The sequence below is a fragment of the Pyxicephalus adspersus genome, chromosome 1, assembly GCF_032062135.1.
Source record: "Pyxicephalus adspersus chromosome 1, UCB_Pads_2.0, whole genome shotgun sequence".
Classification (NCBI taxonomy): Eukaryota; Metazoa; Chordata; class Amphibia; order Anura; family Pyxicephalidae; genus Pyxicephalus; species Pyxicephalus adspersus.
This window is the reverse complement of record NC_092858.1, coordinates 45,909,031-45,933,834: the sequence shown is the minus strand read 5'-3', so window position 1 is coordinate 45,933,834 and position 24,804 is coordinate 45,909,031. Positions and strand designations below refer to the sequence as shown.

The 24,804-nt window shown below is 38.4% G+C and overlaps 1 protein-coding gene across 4 annotated transcripts in view; it reads right to left on the bottom strand.

The window, feature by feature from the left end:
- Window positions 1-24,804, bottom strand: part of RCBTB2 (RCC1 and BTB domain containing protein 2) — a 45,779-nt gene extending 20,975 nt beyond the window's left edge. For all 4 annotated transcript variants that reach the window (XM_072409757.1, XM_072409739.1, XM_072409765.1 and 1 more), the window contains exons 1-6: window positions 24,695-24,804; window positions 22,916-22,998; window positions 8,023-8,174; window positions 6,295-6,445; window positions 5,176-5,342; window positions 4,031-4,189 (exon numbers count right to left, since the gene is read on the bottom strand). In XM_072409757.1, coding sequence (XP_072265858.1) covers window positions 4,031-4,189; window positions 5,176-5,342; window positions 6,295-6,445; window positions 8,023-8,145 — 600 coding nt within the window. In that variant the 5' untranslated portion in view covers window positions 8,146-8,174; window positions 22,916-22,998; window positions 24,695-24,804. The remainder of the gene's footprint in view (window positions 1-4,030; window positions 4,190-5,175; window positions 5,343-6,294; window positions 6,446-8,022; window positions 8,175-22,915; window positions 22,999-24,694) is intronic.

Sequence of the window (24,804 nt, the reverse complement as noted above, 5' to 3'; positions counted from 1 at the left end):
CATTGTGAAGGAGGACACTCTTTAAGCTCCGCTTTGAGCTATCGATGAATAGTCACTATTCAGTTGAGGTGTAGATTGGAATTCCCAATTCCTCCATTAAAACAGGTATGTTATGGCAATACACAAAGTCAATGTCAGTTCCAAAGTACTGCAGAAATGCAATTTCTCTGGTTCGAAAGTACGATACCTTCATTCCTTTTTCAAGTACGTTTTTCTCTCGCAGTCTTGACGCTAGGAGTTCTGAAGATTTCTTTGATAGTCCCAAATCACTCAATTCATGCTGATCAAATCCCTTACGAACAGAGTCCTTTTCAATTTCAAACTCTTCATCATTGTTGTCGCCTAGTTCATCACCATAATCATGTTCTTCAAGAGAGGGTAGTGTAATGAAAACCAGCACTGGGATTCATCTGAATGAGCCACTGGGCGTATAGCTGATGGTAGACTAGGATACTATATGTTACATTTATTTTTCTGGTTATATCCTGAAGTTTTCACTATACAAAAGTAACAGTCACTGAAATGATCTCCGGGCTCTCGCCTAATCATAGGTATAACAAATGGCATCTTATCACGTGTTCCTTTTGTCCACATCCGTAAACCCAGTGTTTGCACAACTTATGAGGGGCCTAGGACTTATCTTGATCACCAAGGCTTAGGCTTGCTACACAAATGTGCTGATGTTTGCCCTTTGACTGGGAATGGTGAAACTGCCACAGATATAACAAAATGAATCAGGGTTGTTTAGGCACTTAGCCAGACATGATCTGAAAGGAAGGAAATATGTGTGTAAGTAGAAAAATAAATTTTGCTTATTCACTACTACATAGAGCAGCGCACAACCTCTGACCACACTGTCTTGCGTGTAAATGATTAGCCTTTACAAATCCAAGCTACAGGAATTGCAATAATATAAGCGGTAGAGAAAAAACCTGACGTGATAGAAGAAAACTAACTAACTGTCAGAATCAGCATACCTATTTTAGTATAAATAAGCTTAAAAATTGAAGTCAACAAAAAATTGTTCTCCAGTGTTATTAGACTGATGGTATCAATAAGTCTTTTTTCATCTCATGGTGTTTTTCTCTGTTAGGAAGTATCATGTGGAGACTAACTAGAAGAAAACAGTATTCTTGGTGACCCAGAAACCATGCTGATTGCTATGCCTTGCTACTGCTTTGCAGCCAAAAACAATGCGATTCATCTTGTCAACAGGAGACTAAGAAAATATGGCACACTTTTTTATAATAATGAATTGTCAGGAACATGCTAACTTTTGTGCGCCTGCTGACATACTTCTTTTAACTTTTACAAAAATACACCTTATTTCTACAACCTGTTTCTTTAAAATATGTATATGGTCTAATAATAGGAATTACTCATTGAAGATTGCAATGAAAGCAATTGTACTGTTTAGGAGGGTTTAGATTTGGAGAAAAATCACAAAGTAAATATCATGGATATTAAACTTACTCTGAAAAACATTTTGAAGTCCCCATCCTTTTGATTTCCATGGCACATAGAAGCCATTGGCTTTGTCCAGATCTACATGGCTACATCAAAGACTAGCTTACTGGAAGTGCTTTCGGACTTGCAAACATACAGGAAGCATAAACTACTAAAGGAGCATGTACTGTTTTTTTCTTATTGAACCATCTCAGATAGAGGGTCTGATTTATTAAAGCTCTCCAATGCTGGAGAGGATACAATTTCATCAGTAAACCTGGGTGATTCAGCAAACCTGGTATGCATTTCCTAAAAGTCTATTGCTATTTGTTAGTAAATGTTTACAATCCTGGACCAAGTTTCAGGTTTGGTGGATCGCCCAGCTTCACTGACAAAATTCAAAAGGGAAAATTCTCCTTACTTTCAGTTCTGTTATTTAAATGTAACTTTGGATGTGAACTGAACTGCCTGGATGCACTTACTGAGTGTGCTTATTTGAACTCCTCTTAGGAAACCACTGGGAGACCAAAGCACCAGACATTACAGCAGGACCTGAGAGGAGGGACAGCAGTAAATGACCACATGAACAATGCACCATTCCTCATAAAAAGAGGTTATTTTTAGGTGAATGTAATGGCAACACATTTGTATTGTGTGTTCCTGCTAAGAAGATTCACCTATTTACATAACCACTGTCACCAAGCAGTAAGGGGAAAGCTAACATTTTAATTTGTCACCATAGCAAGAGGAAAATCCTACAATGAGAACACCTATTCTAGGGTCAACTCTCTTGGATAACATTTTGTTGACTTTGAATTGTAAGGTCTTGAGGACAGGAAGTAAAGATTTCTATCCTGGGGTGCAGACAGAAAATTATAAACTACTAATCTTCCCAGCTCTAAACAAAACCAAAGAACATTATATTGTAATATTGGTAATACCTGCAATTGAAAATACACATGCTATTATTCTATCATTGTAGAGAACATGCTAATTAAACAACTTTAGATGACAACTGATGTTACTTATTACCGCACACAATCACTAATTTCTCATACACATTACAAAGAACTAAAAGTAATCATAATCTATCAGACATACTAACAAGAGCAAACATACACAGCACATTGATTACTGTATTATACTTCACTTAATACACCTGTACCCCTTTATCATAGAATGCCATTTACAAATGCAAAAAGCAAAAGGGATACTGCTTTTAATTCTCAACATATCTAAACACCCATCTACAGGATATGTTCCCTAAGACAAGCAGTCTCAATATCTCACAACACCTAATAAATCAGACTGCAATATTTGCTCTGAAATCTGAATTATAAATGTTATGTCATACCAGGAATAAAATGCTTTACTAGAGAAAAGATCATATTGAATACTATACTAAAAATACTGTTAAAGTCTTCATCCACTAGGGGGCACTCGTTCACCACAGTAGGCCATGTATCAAATAAGCATAAAGTTGAGTTAGGTGCAGGACTTTATTGTATTTTAAGTAAGGGTAAAACACTATCAGTGTTTTGCCATTTTGCCATCTGTGTTCAATAAAGGAGGTTTAAATTCATTTTCTGTTCTGTAGATGCAATGGGAAATGAGAATATATTTCCAATGTGAGAGAAACCTTTTCTTAGACAGTTGTCACAAGATAAAGTGTATCCATTGGAAGAATTCCCTTTGTTCCTGTTTTGATGTCAATTAAATGTGTGAATTTCAGGAAAACCAGTGTCACCGTGCTTAGGTAACCTGGGGGGTGATGCACTTTTATATGCAATATGAACCTGCCTTTAGCTTTGTTGCTGGGGAACTGCAAATACCAGTAACAGGTTTTGTGAAGCATGCAGTAATATTCAGCAAACTACAAATGAGGTCTTAGGATAGTTTCAACTTTCCAGTGAATATGCAACTACTGGTGAGTGATAAGCACCAGCAATTCTGTCAGAGGGATAAAACAGGGGAAAAAAATCTATCATTTAACATTGTTTGGGGTTCTGTACCTTTAAGGTATAGTAAAAGGTGTATCTTATTGTAAAAAGTCTTTATGATATGGAAAGCTGGTGCTTGTAGTCCTGTTATACGGACTTGATCGTTATGCAAGAATTAGTTTTTGGAACTTTAAAAACTGGCTGAAGAGTAATAAGTTAAGTGATGAGACATAATAATTATGTCTGCTTGTACAGATGCCTTACCCTCGTGTGCTCAGCAATGGACCTATGATTTGTTGGAGGACTGGGAGCAAGTTTAAATTGCCTTCACTGGTGTTACTGCCATTGAAGCGAACTACACTCTTCTCCCCCACTGGTATCTTGTTACCTCTGGACTAGAAAAAATTGTACAGGATCTTTCTCAGTCTGTTTCCAAGGTTGCAAAACTCTAGGCCTACATTTACACATTTGGTGGACTTGCCTTGTGAAGCAAGCTTTTTGGGAGAAGATATTTTAATGTACATGGATAACCCAAGTATAAATGATTTGCTACCTATAAAATAGTATTATGGTATGGTCTCAGTAAAGTGAACCAAAGACATCACAGGAGCACATTTGCTCAAGTACAATTGCACACGTCTCACCTCTCCATTGTCCACAATAGCCATAGAGCTCATCTGTCCACAAGCAATGCCAACTACAAACTTATTCTGTAGGCAGCTAGTAACTCTTCTTGGAATAGGCTGGTTAGCAGTAGAGCCAGAACCAACTTGTCCAGAATTATTGTATCCCCAAGCATATACCTGTGGAAAAAGAACAACTCAATTTCAGTACGGTGTCATAGAAGTTATCAGTCCTTTGCAGCACTAGGTCCCAGGTTCAAATCTCGGTCAGGGCACAATCTGCATACAGTTTGGTGCTATATAAATACTGTGTAAAAATAATAATAATAATAATAATAATACCAACAACATTTATTCAGTAAACAATTTCTTTGATCCTTTATGGATAAAAGAGCTGCATCATTAAATACCATGATACCAAGACAAACAAAACTGAAAAAGAGAATGTTTCTGCATGTAATAAACACAAATCTACAAGTCTACTGCTACAATACATGTAAATCACAATACCTACAACTCACAATTAGATTTTTCAATATTCTTTTAATCTGCAGATTGCAATAAAACAATACCATGACGATGGTGCCCTAAAGGCCCTATTAGGGTATTACAGAGAAAGGTTATAACTATGGTCTGTTTTTCTTTGTCTTATTAGGTATATTTTTCCTCACTACCTGTACTTTAGACTCAACAGGGAGTGAAAATATAATTTTCCAATGATTTGCAATGAGAGGAAATTTTCTGTAAAGTGTCAGGGAAAAGGTATTCCCACAGGACCATTTCACTTCCATTGTTGTTCTGGTAAGAACTCGAAAGTTTGGATTTTCTTTTACTGTCATTCATGGTGATATTTTGAATCAGGTCAAATAGCATAAATCCCCCCTAATGAAACACAGACAGCAATGTATACTTGACTGCAGTTATACTTTAATGCATCCAATAAATGAAAGTTCCATCTAGTGGAGTCACAGTAACCCACATGAATTCATTTTACTGAAGCAAAACTAAAGACAGTAGATTGTACTTATAATCCACAACTTGAACTGTTTTATTAACAGCTTGCAGTTGTAACTAAGAACTTGTTGCACACTGGATGCAAAGTAAACACTTACTCTAGACATTCATGTGTACAAAGTTTAGGTTAGACTTCACAGACTTTTGCTTACCTCTCCATCAGAAGTAGTTACCATTGAATGGTGGGAGCCACAAGCTACACTTACAACTTTCTTATTTACAAAGTTAGTTGATACTTGAGATGGAGTTAACGCTTGATTTGTGGATCCATTGCCTAGCTGGCTGTATGCATTATGACCCCAGCTATATACTTCTCCATCTACAAAGAAAAATAAATAAATAAAAAAGTGCAATAACACAGCGGCATCATACATAATTTCTCCAGAAAATCCACTTTTACAGTACAGATAGTCCCCGAGTTAAGGACATCCGACATACGGATGACTGCCTGATATGAACGGGGCTTCCCTCCTCCCTCGTGTGCAGAACAGAGGCTTGAAAGGGGGAGGGGGCGGTTTGCATAACTTGCAGAAGAAGTCTTTTGCTAAACACAGCTAAGGTTGTGGGTGATCTTAAAGCTAGGTACACACTTGCAATAACTATCGTTAGAAAACGAATGACTAAGGAATATTATGAACGATCATATTGTGCACAATTCTGTACATGCTGTAACAATACGATTGTTCAAATATATTCCACTAATAGTGTACACACGCTGGATACGATCGTTTGAAAGATGCAGGACACGACATGTACAGGAGAAAGTGTACTGCAGAAACATCCACGATCACTGAACCACCATACAAACAATAGATAGTGAACAATCGTCACTCAATCAGATCCGCCAGGACGGTATATCCAGCGACAATTCTCATTCGTTGGCGTCATTTGTCAGTCGTTGTGCACTGTTTTTATTAACGATTATCGGACTATCGGTCGTTATTCGTTCGTTCCCAACAATAATTATTGCAAGTGTGTACACAGCTTAAGAGTGGAGCTGATCTGTAACATCTTGTATCTATTTAATGACCAAGACAAAGTCTGCAGCTGTTTCTTTTTGCATATCAAAGCACAGCTTGCTAAAATTATAGATTAGGGGAGCACAGAAGAAAATATTAAAAGTAAAAGTAGACATTTACCCATAAAGCTTTGAATGTCTTTGAAAATCAATAGCATTCAAGTAGGCAGACCCAAGGCTACCCTGCCCCTCCTTTAAAGTAGTTAGCAGGACTTGTAAATATGACCCGGTGCATTGCATTTGTTCTACATACCAGAAGTAACAACGACTACATGTGGCCCACTTCCACAGCTGAGGCTGACTATCTTCTTTCCAGAGAGCATGTGCAGACACCTCGGTTCAATTGTACTCTGAGCATCTCCAGTTCCTAGACAGCCACTGCTGTTTGTCCCCATCACAAATACCTGCAATCATACAACAGCATACAATCTGAGCCAAATCCTATATAATACACTGTTTATCTACTGTTGATAATTTTCCCCAGTAAAGGGCATTCTGTGTATTAAAAAAAATAATAATGGTACCCATCTATTTCCCTAATCTAATTAACCTAAAAAAACACTAGTCTTCAGGCCATAAAAGAAAGATACAGGCTTCATTATTGAAATTCCTTTACAAAAAGGCTGGATGTCTGGCTGTCATATTATTATGCTGGATTTGATTCTTGTTGAATCACTGGACAGAACCAGGAAGAGAGGTAAAGGAATTCAGACTTGCGATTGGTTTTCTTATAATTGAAAGAAACATCCACCTATATACATTTCTTTATCTTAAACAGGCCACATCCCTAACATTCATGGGAAAAGACATGCGATGAAAGACATCAATTTTAAGCGGGACTTTTAAAGCCAGTACCATTAGTATATTACAGAAATAACCAAATTTTAAATATTAATAAACATTAAAAACAAACATCATTTCAAATACATAAAACACAATAAAATCGTGGGCGTATATAATGACCTCTCCTTACAGAATACCCCCAAAGGGTTTAAATTCTGAATTACTTCTCGATACAGTTTGTGGAAAAAATTCACTTCTTCAGGAGGAAGGAGAGGAGAAGTCTGATGTTTGTTCTTCCAGCAGCCTTCTTATTTAAAATTGTTGCAAGGAAGGAGGTGGTTATGGCGGTATATTCAAATCCCGTTTAGCTAATTAGTGAGTAATCTCTTTCAATTTTCAATATAAATCAGTGATCAGTTTCATGTCCTTCAGTCCTCAAACAGATATATACGAACATACAGCCCAACAGCACAACCATGTTACTATTCCATCGGCTTTCCTTGCTGACACCACTGTACATAGTGTCTCAGGCGACAATTATCTAACTCAGTGGTTGCCAACCTTTTGGACGTCACGGACCACTAATTACACTGACTCCGGACCGCGCAAGTGTCATGTCTATAAGGTAGACATGATCAGCGGCTCTGGACGGTGCTCCCCCCCAGCAGGGTCCTTCTCCTGGGGGGACGCACTGGCCATAGCTGCGGACCACCATAATTTTCTTGTTGACCACTGGTTGTCGGCCGCTTATGTATGCAGCGTTGGGCTAAGGTTGGTTGATCTTTTGTTAATTTTACCAGGCATTAGTTAGTGTTTGCTGCAGAGACGGGAAGTCTCTGTTAGCAGGTCAAGTGGCATACTGCCCTCAGATTCTGCATGAAGCATCTCAAAAACTGCATCTCAAAAAACTGCAGAAGGAAATATCATCTAAATGGAATAAATAAAAAATAATGTCAATAAGTCATTATTTCTGTATGGTTATATTTAACATTTTATATGTTTATCAGTTAAATATCCCCATTAATGATGTCATAGATGGGGAAATAGCTGACAAAACATGAAAGCCAGGTCACCAATAAAGAAGGAACGTTGATTATTATTATTAATATTATTATTAATAAACAGGATTTATATAGCGCCAACATATTACGCAGCGCTGTACATTAAATAGGGATCTTACATACATATATACATTTACCTCATCATTTTTCGTGATGTACAAGACCTCATTTCCAGAACCAAACACACAGGCCTGTTGGATGGATTTCAGGTCTTCTTGACGGCAAAGTGCAAAGATTGGCCATTTTCCCACATCTACCATTGTCAGTATGGATGGAATCTAAAACTTCTCTGAAATGACAAGAAAGCAGATAAGTTGTTACAAACAGGGCTAAATCAAATTTCTGTGCTTATAATCCTTATTTACTCTCACATTTCTGTGGAAAATTATGTGCAAACAATTCCTACAATCACCACAGTAAAATCTCACACTTTAAGCAAAAGTAAACTGAAATACAAAAAGTCAACAGAAGGTAGAGTTTTTTTGGCAGAAAAGACATGCAAAGTCTCATTTGCCAGAAAAACATTTCCCCCAACCCCTGGTGGCTTTTAGTTCCTTGTTTACACCGCATGAAAAATGCAGTTTACAGCCCAGCTCTATTCACTACACTGCCAAGAATAGCCCTAGATGACAATTTAACTTCTGCCCATGCTCAGGAGTTAGATGAATTCCCACTTGCCAAAGGCCAAAGAGAAACATGATGGACCTGAAGGAGTCGGCACGGAAGATGGCAGCTGCAGGGGTTGCAGCAGTGACAGGATCCAGGACTTATCACTGGAGAGTGTAAGAAAAAGGTAGGTGTGCCTCATAATTGCCAAATATGCCGTATACATTTTCTGATTATTGCAAAAGGTCACCCAAACCCACGGGCTTAGTTTTGCTTTGAGAAGACAAAAAAGGAAGTTCTGTTTTGCCTGGACACATTTTAAATTGCTCTTCACATGTTTAGTCATTTAAAGCTAATCTCCAGTCAAGAAAGCAAAGGACTTGTCTACAGTACTGTCTACTGGATCCCAGAAGCGGATTCCCCTAAAACTGTAGAGACCAATATCACCCATCATGGATCCTTCTGGGGGAAGGCAATAAAACCATAAAGTGTAAAAAGAATCTGTAAAGAAAAAAACGTATGCAACTGTATTATGAGGTTAACAAGGCCATAACAAAAAAAATCTATAGGTAAAAAGTTTTTGAGTCATATATAAAAATTACCTATCTTAACCACGTAATGACTGAGTACATTAGTACAACCAGTTAATGACAACATACCGAGTCCTTCCCTCCCGGGTGGGACCCATATAAAAAGTGATGTCCTAGCAGCCTGCCAGGAACTAACAGACAGAATGTCACTCCAATATTTTGGAAGGCATCACTGGAAATGTGGCCTTAAATCTATGAAGTGCTAGAGAGCTTCCATTTGGGGAAAAAACACCTGCCTATCTAGAATCAAAGTACTCCTGCATTAATTTCTTCAGGAAAAATTGCAAAAGGTACATTTAGATCTTTTTAGTTGGCTCCATATAAAGCTTTCCTGGCTCATTATCTGGTTACCGACTAATTCACTATTTGAAACACTACATATCTAATGAGGATGGTAATATTCTTAGAACAATTAAATATATCATTTCAAGGCCTAGTTACAAATTAAAGTTACCAATATGTTTCAGTAATATGGGGTCAGCTAATTTTAATACACTAAAAGGAGATGAATGGTAATTCCTACGTTCACACTAGAAAGCAGGGACAAATAACATTGGAGGATAAGAGTAACAAAAGTATTGCTATCTGTTTACTTGTCAAAGTAAGAGGAAAAAAAATTTAGACAACCTACTAAGGATGTCCAGATATAGAGATCAGGCAACTGTGCCAAGCACCCCTCTAACCAATGCTGGCAGATATAAACGTCTGGTATCCAGCGGGAAAGAGGGAATTCCGAAAGCACAGCCATAGATTACCCCTGACATCGAAGCCCTACCTACCATCTACCTACTAAAAAAAAATGGCAAAAAAACACTTTATAACCCATTATAGAAATTTTACCAACATGTAGAAAGACCAGGGATGGATAACCCATAATATATAGTAATACCTTGCCATAAACTCGGACCCGGGGAAAGTTCATTCCCAAGTTCTAAATACTTTAGAAATACTTTTAATAACATTTTTGAAACTCACTGACTTCCTGCCTTCTCTGGGGTATCAACTTCCTCAAGGTAGAAGAAAACAAGCCTAACCTATTCTCCTGATGGTACATAAACCAATCTTATCCATCTTTATAGAGGGGTAAAGCTGCGTACACACCTGCAATTTTTCTCGTTGGAAAGGATCTTTCACGATCCTTTCCAACGAGAAAAGACTGCATGATGCATGAACGATTCTAGAATCAAAGTACTCCTGCATTAATTTCTTCAGGAAAAATTGCAAAAGGTACATTTAGATCTTTTTAGTTGGCTCCATATAAAGCTTTCCTGTCTCATTATCTGGTTACCGACTAATTCACTATTTAGAACACTACATATCTAATGAGGATGGTAATATTCTTAGAACAATTAAATATATCATTTCAAGGCCTAGTTAGGCAAAAACAAATTAAAGTTACCAATATGTTTCAGTAATATGGGGTCAGCTAATTTTAATACACTAGAAGCAGGTGAATGGTAATTCCTACGTTCACACTAGAAAGCAGGGACAAATAACATTGGAGGATAAGAGTAACAAAAGTATTGCTATCTGTTTACTCGTCAAAGTGAGAGGAAAAAAAAATTTAGACAACCTACTAAGGATGTCCAGATATAGAGATCAGGCAACTGTGCCAAGCACCCCTCTAATCAATGCTGGCAGATATAAACGTCTGGTATCCAGCGGGAAAGAGGGAATTCCGAAAGCACAGCCATAGATTACCCCTGACACCGAAGCCCTACCTACCATCTACCTACTCTAGAAGCAGAAGAAGTGAAAGTAAAAAAAAAATGGCAAAAAAACACTTTATAACCCATTATAGAAATTTTACCAACATGTAGAAAGACCAGGGATGGATAACCCATAAATATATAGTAATACCTTGCCATAAACTCGGACCCAGGAAAAGTTCATTCCCAAGTTCTAAATACTTTAGAAATACTTTTAATAACATTTTTGAAACTCACTGACTTCCTGCCTTCTCTGGGGTATTAACTTCCTCAAGGTAGAAGAAAACAAGCCTAACCTATTCTCCTGATGGTACATAAACCAATCTTATCCATCTTTATAGAGGGGTAAGAGAAGCCACAGTCACTTTCATAGATAATGAATAAATGAAGATAACACCAGAAGGAATTTTAACCCTTCCCTGCACTGTAAGAAAAAACAAAAATAAACTTCAACTGAGAATACACTTAGTGAAAAATTTGTCTCCCATTTTTAAGAAGAAATCTTTTGCTAAACACAGCTGAGGTTGTGGGTGATCTTAAGGACTGAGCTGTTCTGCAGCCTCTTGTAACTCTTTAATGACCAAGACAAACTCTGCAGTGTTTCTTTTTGCATATCAAAGCAAAGCTTGCTCCAGAAGTTAATGAATGTCTGGGGTCCATAAAGTTTTTTTTTTGCTTTGTTTGTGATTAACTCACAGTGAGGATTTTATACAGTAACTGATACCATGCTGCCAATAATATGTTGAGACAAACATCTGTCCTAATTGCATTTATTAAAAAAATGTACCTGTTCCGACTTACATACAAATTCAACTTAAAGACAAACCTACAGTACCTACCTCATATGTAACCCGGGGACTACCTGTACTGACGCATTGTAATTATTTGATTTTGTTACATTCACACAACTACAAAGTTTACACCCAACTCAGGGCCAGTTGGCAACGTTTGCAATGATTTTTATGTGTGCCTTAACCTACTGGGCAAATGTTGCTTCATTCACACAGAATGAATACATAGGCACTTTTACATGTCGCTATGTGAATCGGTTACAAATATACCCCTCAATATATTTCACCCCTGTCATTCTGTGGCATCTGTGTTTTTTATTACTCCCTGTGGATGTTGCGATCAGCAGGGCGGACAACCTCTCATGCTGACTTCTACGTCACACGTTCAGCCCCTCCCACCGCCTGGCAGTTCCGCATTGGTAGGAGGAGTCTGGGTCTGTACCTCACGACTGTACCTTACTCAGCTGTGGTGACAGAGGTTGCTGTTACTTTCTCAGTGTCATTCTTCCTCTGTGCCCCAGTATGGTTTACAGTGCTGCTCTTTAAAGAAACACACACAAAAATATATAATAATGAATATATAATAATGAAAAAATAAACACACAATTATTTCTACTGAACACACTATTACTTTGCATGCTGCAAAAATAAACACAGCCTACTATTTAAATACAGGTAGTCCCCAGGTTATATATGAGATTGTATTACTGTAGGTTTGTTCTTAACCACCTGAGCGTTACACTGATTTCTAGATTTCTGTACCAAAAGCGTCACAGGTTTTCATGAATTTTTTTTTTTAAATTGTAGACCTGTAACTTACAGAAATATGTCCGAATAGGGTTCTAGTAGATATCATCGCTGGAATCCTTACCTCCATGGTCCCGCTGGATGTGCACAGCGGGACCATGGAGGTAAGGATGTGACAAAATTACGGGGTTAACCATATCGGTTAAGCATACCGGCAAGGTGGTTAAATACAGGTAGTCCCCAGGTTATATACGGTATGAGATTGTATTACTGTAGGTTTGTTCTTAAAGAGGAACTAAACTGAAAACAAAAATACACTTACCTTTCATCTGGAGGTGTCTTCCGTCGGGTCCCATGTCGTCCCGGCAACCGTCCCCGAGCCAGCAAGCCAGGCAGCGCCATCTTCTCCTCTTCTTCCTACGTCACCCCACCCAGGAGCAAGATTGGGTGACATAGGATGTAACAAGAACTTGTGGATCTCACTGTGCTTGCCTTAGATTGGAAAATTTTTCTTTTTTCACAAAAAGGCTCCTTCTGCACATACCTGAGATGCTCGGGCATTCGCAGAAGGAGCACCCAAGAGCCTCCCGGGATGCGTGGCAAAGGTATGCCGGGGGGCTTTGCGCTCTCATTCATTCTCATTCACCTAGGCGATTGAGAATTAGGAGGCAGTGATGCACCCTTTTTGTTAATAAAAAGGGTGTTGGATTTAAAAAAAAAAAACAGAATTTTTACTTTACATAAAAGGGTGGTCTACCCTTTTATGTAAAGTGAAATTTCTGAGTTTAGGTACGCTTTAAGTTGAATTTGTATGTAAGTCGGAACAGGTACATGACTTTAAAAAACGCAATTAGGACAGATGTTTGTCTTAACATATTATTAGGCAGCGTGGTGTCAGTTACTGTATAAAATCCTCACTGTGAGTTAATCAAAAACAAAAAACTTTATGGAGCCTAGACATTTATTAACTTCTGGAGCAAGCTGTGCTTTGATATGCAAAAAGAAACAACTGCAGAGTTTGTTTTGGTCATTATTGAGTTACAAGGGTTTGCAGAAGAGCTTACCCACAATCTCAGCTGTGTTTAGCAAAAGATTTCTTCTGCAAGCCATGCAAATCGCCCCCCCATCAAGCCTTTGTCCTGCACACGAATGAGCAGGGAAGCCTCGTTCATATCTAGGTGTTGTCCGTATGTCGGATATCCTTAACTTGGGGACTATCTGTAAACAAATAAAAATGTGAAAATTTTGATGTCTTATTTGTATATTTGACAATTTGTGCTACTCTAAAGCTTGTCTATATTTCAGAGATTGTCTGCCTACCATTTTCACCACTTCTACCATCAAATAAATATAAGATATATTAATATATTTATATAGTAAAGAAATTATTCTAACCCTGCGTCTCATGGGTGTTGGGTAGAGCCGCCAGACTTGATTTTAGCAAATAAGATTGATACAGAAAGATCGGTGTTTTTTGCGGGAAATAAAGTTATATATTGTAAATAGGTATTCATAGAAAATAACAATTATTCAAGTATGTACATTATATAGTAGTAGGCCGGCCTTTCCTAGACATTTAGCTTAACATCAAATATTTTAGAAGTATTGAAAAAAAGTCTTGTGTGCCAACACATTTCACTATTAGGCTTCTTCAGGAGATGTATAGAGAGTGCATGAATGTTTCAGGGATTTGTCTTAGGTAGGAAATGAGGGGTCTCCTTAATTATATAAGGTCCCAAAATGTTTTTTTGAGAGCAGACTAAAGATTCCCCAAGTAGGCCTGGTCTGGCCTAGCTAAATGGCCATATCTCCCATGAAGTAATGATTCGCACATTTCCACACGAGCATCATAATGTTCCACTTAAAGTTTTTGAAAAACCTGGGGTAACCTATGGGTAGAGCTTTATCAGTCTCTGAAGTTAAGGGAATATGACAATTTAGGCTTTGCAGTTTTTGTTCATTCCCTTAACTTAACTTAACTTAACGGAGAGTGATAAAGTTCTACCCATAGGTTACCCCAGGTTTTTCAAAAACTTTAAGTGGAAGATTATGATGCTCGTGTGGATCACTCCTGCACCATTACCAAAATTACCCTCAGCTCTTGGAAAATGAATGGTTCAGTGACCAGTCTTTCATCTCTCTGGTCAGGTTAACCGACACAAATGAAATCAAACCCAGCAGAAATTCTCAAGCATGAACGAGACTCTCCAAAGCTGGTGGTTTGGTGTGCAATGTTAGCACTGGGCTGATTGGACCATTTTTCTTCCGTGATGCATCCGGTAACACAACCGGTAAGGGTATTACATATGAGAAGGGACACAGGTAGGGGTATTATATATGAGAAGGGACACGGGTAAGGGTATTATATACAACACAGGGGTCGATGAACGGGTGACCTCAGCACGCAAAAAGGCTTCTTGAAGACTGTGAAATTGTGGACTGAATTTCCTAGAGAAGATGGTTTTAGCCAGCTCTGTAAATTGATATAAAGGGAATGAATGTATTTATAAATACACAAAATACAAATGTCTTATTACTTATTATACATTACAGTGTATATTGTTAATCCAGGGGGCATTCAATTGCCTTTGGAGATATTTTGAATTACTGAGAGTAATGCTAAAGTATTTCACATCAGATTTAGACATCAAGACTTTGTAGTTTAAAGCAAGCTGGTTCAACTTTTGTAACTTTTGTCTTTCTATATCTACTGTAGTTTAGGGTTTTGAGAAAGCAGGGTGTTTTTATTATTAGTATGCTTTTAGTTGAGGCTAAGGCTTCCCTCAGCCTAACTAGGGGACTCTGTAACAAAAATGAGCACTGGTCCATAAATATTGTTTACATACACTTTTAAATATAGCATTCATGGCATGTGAAATAATTTTAGTATGTTTGATGTTGCAGCAGTTATCTCAACATTTGCATAAACAATATTTAGTGCATGTCCTGTGACACAGGATATCCTAAAGACGCCTAGTGAACACTATTCATCTTCAAGTTGGAGCACCTAGAAATATTTGTCTTCCTTCCTGAAATAAGAGTTCCAGCACACACAGGAAAATGTCCACAAGCAGCAGGCATCAGGTTCATCAGAAAGGAACAATTCCAGGCCAGGTTCAGATTACAGCAAATCCATGATACTCCTAATACTTCCCAACTTCTATTAATAAGTACTCCTTCAGTAAACTAATTGGATGTCCAAACAAGAATGTCTCAATTTCTTGCAAAGTGGTTGTTGCTTGTAATGTTTTGGGTGCTCAGATATTCTCATTCACTGTTGTCTTAATATCAGCTTGGTAAAGAAGTTTGATAAAAACCAATATACCTTTAGAATGGGTAGGTCACCGACACATATCAGCAAATGTTGTAGAAGACCTTGTGATATACAGTAATTTAACACTCAGATGAAAGGCAACAAATTGCTATATTCATCACCTTGCAACAAAGTGTTGTTCGTTCACAGATGCATTCTCAAAATATGATCCTACCCAGTTACTACTGGAGCATAGTGGTGAAATGAAATTGATGATTCCACACACATGCATCTTTGCAATTTAAAAATGATAATGTAGGTAGGTTACTTCCTGCATGAGAAGTTCTCTGCATGAGTCCACGTTAAATGAAATCCCAACCTGGCATACCAATTAAGGATAAAATGTAGAGGAGGAAAGCATAGTAATACACAGGGCCAGGTTTCTGAATAGGCCACCAATGCCGTGGCTAAGAGTGGCATAGCTACTAAAGGGTATGCTCAGATCTTCCAACTGCACTGTTTTGGCAGATATAGACTGTTCAGTCTCTCTCCCTCTCCGCCTTTCTCCTTTTCTCTCTTTTTCTCTCTCTCCCTATCTTTCTTTTTCTCCCCCCATTTCGAACATAATAATAATAGGATCCTGTGAAGCTCCTCGCTTGGTCACTTACACCAAGGGTCCCCAACCCCTGGTTCACAGCCCACTAGCCGTCTGACAGCTGGGCTGTGAGAGCATGAAGACCAGCAGTCTCCAACCGGTGGTCCGCAGAAAAATTTTGGTGGTCTGCGGCTCTGGCCAGTGCACCCCCCAGCGGGGTTAGGAGAAGGATCCCACTTGTGGAGGCGCACCGGCTAGAGACGTAAACCATGTCTCCCATATGCATGGCAGGCTCGGGGCAGTAGGAGGGTTGTGTCTCTGGACTCTGGCTCAGACCTGTGATGGGTGAGCTGTTTCTGGCATCATGACGTCACTCTGGGAGAAGTTTATTCCCCTTTAAGCGACACACGGCTCCCCGCGCATGAGCCGTCTAGAATTCGTACATTTAGTGGTCCATGGCATCCCAAAGGTTGGGGACCACTGACTTAGACCACAGTGCTGGTTCTAAAAGAACAAGCATCTGCACATCTTACAGCAGCTGGCAGTCTGCAGTGTTGAACTGCACACTGATGCCCTCATTTATTCTCTATGGGGCTTTTTTGTTTCTGGCATATTTTGGTGATGACCTGTGTCTTTCAATTTGAGCAGTTACGACCTGTCCTAGGCTAATGGAACGGTAGTGTTTGGCCCCTGACCAGAAGAAATGATATAGGAGGTGCATAGACTAGCCTTCCACACCATTAGGGCCTGTGTTGAATGGTTACATTTGTTTGGTTTAAGAGAGTGTAACTTTCTGATTCAAGTCCAAGGGAGTACAAACTGAAAAATTGCAAAATAATATAAATATTCTTATATTTATTACTTGAAGGTTTTAAAAAAAAAGAAAAAGAAATGGTAAAGCCCCTCCCCTCTGTTTTTACAGCAATGGTAAAGATATAATGGGAACACAGAGCCTCTTGGGATACCCATGTCACACATACACATACTATACTTCTGGTCTCCTGCGCATGTCTGAAATGGGGCATGTGCAGAAGGGGCTGAACTTTTTTTGGCTGAACTCACTTATGCACGGTGATATTAGCACTCCTTTTTTCCCATTTACAGGAGACTACTGCACCCAATCTCGGCCTGCGCAGTGTGAGATCGAGCTAAAAGAAGAAAGAAGATGGGCGAAAATCGATGGATCTGCAGAAGTAAAGGTAAGTGACTTTTTTTTTTAAAGTTTTTAGTTCCGCTTTAATGGCTCTATTTATAAAACGGTGAATCTGACATTCCCTCAAACATCCTCTCGCAAGAATCAATTACTGAAATTGAAATACATGGACCTGAAAGATTCCCACGAGAAAATGTTTGAGGGAATGTCAGATTCCCTGTTTTATAAATAGTCCTATAGAAAGAGGAGCCTTTGTCCATAGTGAACTAGATGATCAGGTTATTACACTTGTTCCTCTGTTACTGATTTAAATAGATGACCCCAATAATATAAACCTTGTAGAATGATTCCAGATAACCAGACTGAACTTGAAGGAAGCGCCCTATTTGTAGAATTAAAATGTTATATTTGAATATAAGTATGAAACATCAGTTGGCATGTTTTTAAGTTGTTAATAAATTCTACTGCTTAAAAACGAAATGCTTTCTATTCACTTCTTTTTCAGCAACTCAAACTCTCACCACTAGATGGCGTTAGGAGATGCTTACAAACATTCATTTCATATACTGTTAGTTTTAGGATAATGCTATACCACTTCCAGTATGTTTTTCTATGCATGATTCAGGTGCATGAAGTATTTCAAAACACTGGTCAACAACAATTTTGTTGCATGGATTGTAAAGGCTGTTATAAGCAGACTTTATCACACTGAATTACAAAAAATGTTTTTTTTTTACATGCAGAAAATCTGATTTGCTTTTCTTCTAAGCTTAGTTCCTTTGTGACCCCTAATTTCCTTGTACATTACCCTATCTTTATTATCCTGCTCAACTAGACGTATTTTGGCCCAGTACTTTAAAGGTAAACTCTGATAAAATATTTTTCTTCTTACAAACTGCAGAGAGGTCATTCTGTCTTGTGGATGATTCTTTTGGAGAAAAAACTTACTCATGCAGTTCCCATGGGTCTCTTCCTCTGCCTGATGCACCATATTGTAGGTAGACTTCAGCATCATCTTATACTATGCAAGGCTCATCAACATGCACTGTAGGCATCAGAACACTGCACTCTAGGCATCAGATATTCAAATGATGGTGCAGTGAGGCTTTTGCTATGTCCATGTGGGATTGGTCTAGCTAGGTGGGGGAAAGGACCAAAGTCCAGCCCGGGGCCAATTGCGGCACATGTTCAGATTTCCACTGTCCCGCAGCCTCTGTCATAAAATCAATAATATGCAGCCCGCCAGCACTGTTGACTACAGTATAAAATACACGCGTACAAAAAAGCTAATTTATATTTCATTAGAGTTGATTAACCGCCTTGCAATTATCGGCCCGCTACCTGGTGGGCATAATCGGCAGGACGGGAGTCCCCATGTGTGCACAGGGAATCCTCTACGTATTAGTGGGCATGTGCTATGCAGGACCCGCATGAACCACGCCCACAATGAATGCAAGAACATGCTCTGCACAAAGCTCGCACTAACACGGGACTCTGTGCACAGGGAATCCCTCACGTCACCCTGGTGGGTGTGTGCTGTGCAGGACACCCACACTAACCCTGAGTACTGCTGAATGGTCGCCCCCCACACATTTTCACCAAATCTGGCCCTGCCAAATCTGGGTCTGCCAAATTTTGCCCTCTTTGTAAAAAGTTTGGACACCCCTGTCCTAGACAAAATGAGGCATTAACTCTTTGCAATGGTTTACATTTTTATTAGGCCAGTCACCTGCTGGCTCTCTTTCCTCTTTTGTCTACTTCCCATGGTAAATTGTCCTGAATGATGCAGAAAGCCTCTGACATTATTACATCAAACTTCTGTACTCTGATACATTGTACACGGAGCAGCACTCAAGGGGTGAGGTCATGATACCCTGTACTCACAGTCTTTCCTCGGTCTTCCAGATTGATTGGTGTTTTTTTCTTTTTCGAAAGGTAGTCAACTGATGATTGAATCAAACTGTAATAAAGTCTTCCCCTTAAGGGATTGAATGTTCTAGGGGTTTTCTCTTCCTAATAGATGTTCTAAGGCTATTTTCTATAAATTGAATATCCTATGAACATTTATTTCCCCTAAGTGAAAAATTCATCTTTCATGGGGAATGAATCAAACATCAAGTTCATCCAATTTCAAATAACATTTACCCAACTAAAAAAAAAATTGACCTAACTTCAAAGAAAATTCAAAGTTCAAATAATGTTCACCTATTTCTTTACAAACACACATTTTACTAACATCCACATCAGTTTTGCTATGTTCAACCTTAACCTTTTGCCATCAAAAGAACATTTCATTTTATAATTTGCTCCCCTTTTTGCCTAGACGTTGAAAACTTACTATCCAGAAATATTAGGTGTAGTTCCATTTTACAATTGATACAGCTAAACTTTAGCAGGGAATCAAACACTGCTTCCTATTAGGTAACATGTTAGTGTTTTCAATTAACTTCTCAATACAGGTTACATAATATGAAAGTAATAATATGTGTTACTTTGAGTATTATTCAAAGACTGACAAACATACTAAGAAAACACTCAATTTTATCACATATATTGGAATTAGACATACTAATAATAACATAGCAGATTACATGTTCTAATTCAGGGGTGCCCAACACGTCAATTGCAATATACTGGTCAATCGCAAGGGCAACACAAGTCGATCCTGGTGCCCTGCCTTACCCCTTCTTGTTGTTTACCAGCAGCCCTGCTGTACATCTATAGGGATGCTGGGGAAGTCTTTCCTCAGACAACACCAGGAACTTTGTGTCCAAGGCTCGTGTAACAGTGGGGAGTGGGGAGGGAGGCAGAGAGGTGAGCAGTGCTGGCAACCAGGTCAGTTCAGGCTCGGGTCAGGGTTCAATTACAGAGATACCTTTGTACAGATTAGTAGTTCCTTTCCTTGTGCAGCACGTCATTCTCCTATGACAGGTGAAATGTAGCTTTCCTGTCACTATAGTCTTGTAGTGCAATGTCTGTGCAATGTTCTGCCATTCAATGTCTCATTAGCTTCAGTCACTTGGCCCAGTACTTTAACTGTGTACAGAGAGGCCCGCAGCAGGGAAATATGTGGAGGGTTGCATGACAGGCGTGCTCGGACAGACACAAAAGATAGGGGGGGAGGGGTTAAGGTCAATGACAGGGCAGAGGAGGGAAAGGAGAGAAGTTTGGGTGGGAAGTAGAAGGGAGGAGTAAGGACAGGGTAAAAGGAGAGTGGAACGGAAGTGAGGCATAATTTTTGAGAGAAGAAATTGCCCACCCTCCCGCCTTGTTATAAGGGGTGTGGAGGCGGTTGAGGTTTGGTGGAAGGTAAGAGTGCTGGTTCAGTTTTGGTTAGGGGGCACCCAAGGTGGTGGTGACCCCCTTTAAGTGGTGAAAGGGGAGGCCCCTGAGGTGGTACTGTGCTGCTTAGGGACCAGAATGGTATGGCGGTTTTGGTGATTATGGTGATGTGGTGGTGGTGGCGGACTTTACCTTCCGGACCTGCAACCCAGTTGTTTGTTGGGTACAAAGAGATTGGTTATACTAAGAATCGGTTCTGGGTGAATAAATGGTTAAGCTATATTTTGTAAGGGTGGTTATTTAAGGAGTTAATTGGATAAAGGTTGTTATTTCAAAGGTTATTTATTGTGGTTTAATATTGTTGTCTATTGTTGTCTATTTGTGTTTTATTTGTTGTTATCAGTGTTTGTTAAATTATTATATTTATGCATAATAATAAGTTATAAGAATTTGTTAAAATGTTATTTTGGTTTAATAAACGGCTGCTTGTCAGCCACTTTAAATGCAGAATGTGTAGTGTTTAATTTTGTAGGTTAAGAATTTGAAGGGGAAGGAGGAGAAGGGCTGGCAAGAAGGAGGAGTGTAAGTAGGTATGGGGGGGAATCTTGAAGGGGCAAAGGTACGAGCTACCCTAGTCATGTGTCATACTCGGTATATATAAATAAATATATGTTTAGCATTTTTATTGCTGGTAGATCATTTTGACTTGGTCATTTTGAAAGTAGCTTGCAAGCCAAGTTTGGGAACCCCTGTTCTAAATACTATACTACATCACTTTAAACAGTGAAATTCATAAATTGACAGACACTCTAACCACAAATGAAATTGTGGGTACATACATACAGTCTTTGCTGAAACATCACCCAGGCTGTAAAACATTGTCATTGCACAGACTAATTCTTCATATATATACCATGTTATGCTCATATGAAAAAGACATACTGAGACTAGTATATGAAAGTGTCACACCTAACAACCTGCACTTTATTTGCACATGGCCTTGTTTGACATATTAGGTCTGATTTATCAAAGCTCTGCAAGACTGGATCAGATAGATTGTGAGAGCATGGGAGATTCAGCAAACCTGGAATAGATCTCATCCAGGATTGAAAACATTCACCAAATAATATCATGATGGTTTCAAGAAATCCATTCCAGGTTTGTTGGATGGCCCAGGTCTCTACTGTAATAAGCTATCTTCTCCAGTCTTGCGGAGCTCTAATACATCAGGCTCATTGTCATACCTGTATGTGGATAGTTGTACTATATTTCAGTAAAGTCACTTTCCGTTTCCAAGAAATATTGTAGTAAATTTTAAAGTTCTAAAGCATTAGAAAACATTTGATTTGTCAAGATTCATTGTCTTTAACCCTTGTCCCTCTCTATGTGAGCACTGAACATATTTAAACACAATAGGCCGATTTAATAAGGCTCTTAAAGGCTGGAGAGGATACACTTTCATCAGTGAAGCTGGGTGATCCAGCAAACCTGGAATGGATTGCTACAAAGTCATTTGCTATTTGCTGGCAAAAAGGTTTTGAATACTGGACCAGATCCATTCCAGGTTTGTTGGATCAACCAGCTTTACTGATGAAAGTGTATCCTCTCCAGCCTTCAGGAGCTTTAATAAATCGGGCCCATTGTGTTTAAATATGTTCAGCGCTCACATAGAGAGCGAAAGAATCTCTAATGAGTGAAAGAATGTTTGTAGCATATAATGAAGCCTCACCTGTGTCCATAAGACAGCCCTAGGAACACCCTATATTGTACTATTTCAGTATTATTTATACCAGCCTAAAATGCAACCACTTCAGGTGGGCATGTTAGCATATAATTATAAAATACAGGACTGGTTGTAACAGTCATTGTTACACACATTTGGTCATTTATAGTCCTTCAACATTTATATTCCTTCCCTATGACATAGAAACATAGCAACACAGAAAGTCGCTTTTGGAACAATATGAGCTAGTTTTGTATTTTATCTAAGAAAGATAAGTGTTCTATGAGAGTGAATGATTTTTTGATTTCCTTATCTTTATATAATTGGCTAAAAGATTTTAATACAAAATGTTTTTCTTAAGCTTAGAAAAATTATTTACTTTGGAAAGTAATTAAAAGTTCTCTGCCAATATGTTATGCCTGCAGAGTCTCATCTCCAGTCCCATAGCTACAATATAAACTCCTTCATTTGATAACTATGATAAGTAACTTTTGGACAGGAGGCCATCTAAATCCTTCGTGCCACTGCAGTAAAACCAGGGGAATAAGCAATTTGGAAATAATTGAATTAAAGCCACTCACCTGTCTTTGCTTCTTTAAGGGCACTGTCATTTTTACCCGGTCTACTTCTATGTTTTGGTCTTCAGCCATCTTGTTGGTGGTGACTGAAAAGTTTGTTAAAACACTTTTATTTATTGATCTTATTTATCATAAACAATTGCCATGTTTGTTCAAAAAATAAGTGCTTCTCTTATTTCCATTCTTTGCTGCAAAGATGTTGGAGTTATGCATTAATATCAGAATGTAAATACTATGCATCATCTTTGAGCAAGTCATCAAATCAGCTTTCAGGTTTGCTTTGTTAAATAAACATATTATCTATAAATGTTACAATCAGTAATTTGGTATAAAGAATCACTTGCCATGTATATTAGAGCTATGGAGTTTTAATTACCGAGATAAGCCCCTATTTAGTGTAGTAATTACAAATTTAAAACTTTTTCAGGATGCTTCAGTATTTCTGAATAGCTCAGAATCTGCAATTACTTTCAGTCAGCCAGCAAAAGAAAAGAATGTATTAGGTTTGTTTGTCCTGTCTGGATTATAAAACCATCATTGTGTAATGTATGGCCAAGGAACATTTTTTGTAGTACACTGACCCATAAATCATAGAAAAGATTCATGTCAAATGTTAAATTGATAGATCTGATACTCTGGTGTAATTGTGTTTGAGGAATGTATTTGAGGTCACTATGTACTAGAACAAATTAGATTGACAGTGGATTGGCAAAGCAGTAATATAAAAGAAGAGAAAGATAAAGTGATTCAGTTTCACTAAACATCACATCATTTCTTCACAGTCACATGCCAGTGTGCTCATTTATAATGAAAGCCTATGCAGGGGCACGCATAATCTTGTTTACTGTGTGTTCTGGGTATTGATCGCTTGCAGTTTATAAGAAGCAATGCATTGTACTGCAAAATCTGTGCTCTGAGAGTTATGGAACACCACAAAAAGTTCCTAATGTTGGAAAGTATTGTTTATGAAGGTTCCAGTGTGAAAACTATACAATCTAAATCTGTTTGGTTTCGTATGTTTAGAAACTCTGTTATTTCGTGGGCCCTTTGGGCCTTTTGAACCCACTTTGTCTCTTGATAACAACATTTAGGTTGATGAAAATTGATATCATCTCTTTTTCCTAGACTATTTAGGATGCTAACTTCTAGCATATTGTTTAGGCTTGCCTATCTATTTATACCTTTATCGTTTGGTGAATATTTAGATTATACTCATCCTAATGAGATGCTCCTTTTTTGCCTAGATGCCATTTCATCTGAAGTTTTTAAACAATATTGAACTTTAAATTTAACTGTCTATGAAGACACTACCACTACTATTACCACTGGTAACACTCTAATACATAAGGGTATATAATTTGGTCAGACAGTAATCCTCATGTAGGCACCAAAGTCATGTGCCCAGCTGGATTTTTATCTCATCACACTTTTTCTATACCTAGTAGAGCTTTATTCAAATGTATGGCAATTATGCTCGTTGATTCGGAGTTGCCACCTTCATGTAGGTTATGCTTCCCTACACTAAAGTGGGTAGGTCGTTGGGGGAATGGCACTACACATTTTTATTGTTGATTCCCAAAGTCTGTAACTTGTCAATTATTTCCTGGCCACACTTAGTCCTCCCTATTGTTTTCTTGATTGACAGCACTCTCTGCTGCTGCTGCAACTTTCCCATTATGAGTTCTTTACTTTATGAGGCTTCACCTAACAACTGACTGTCATACATGAACCTTTTGATGTATTTTAACAAAATATCTGTAGAGAAAAAAATATTATACCCACCTTTCCTTTAGCTTTCATGGTGTAGGGGTAGACGTCAATTCCCACTGTTGTGATCCTGAGAAATCTTGATCACTCTGATGATGTTGCAGGCCACTGCTGGTAGTTTTACA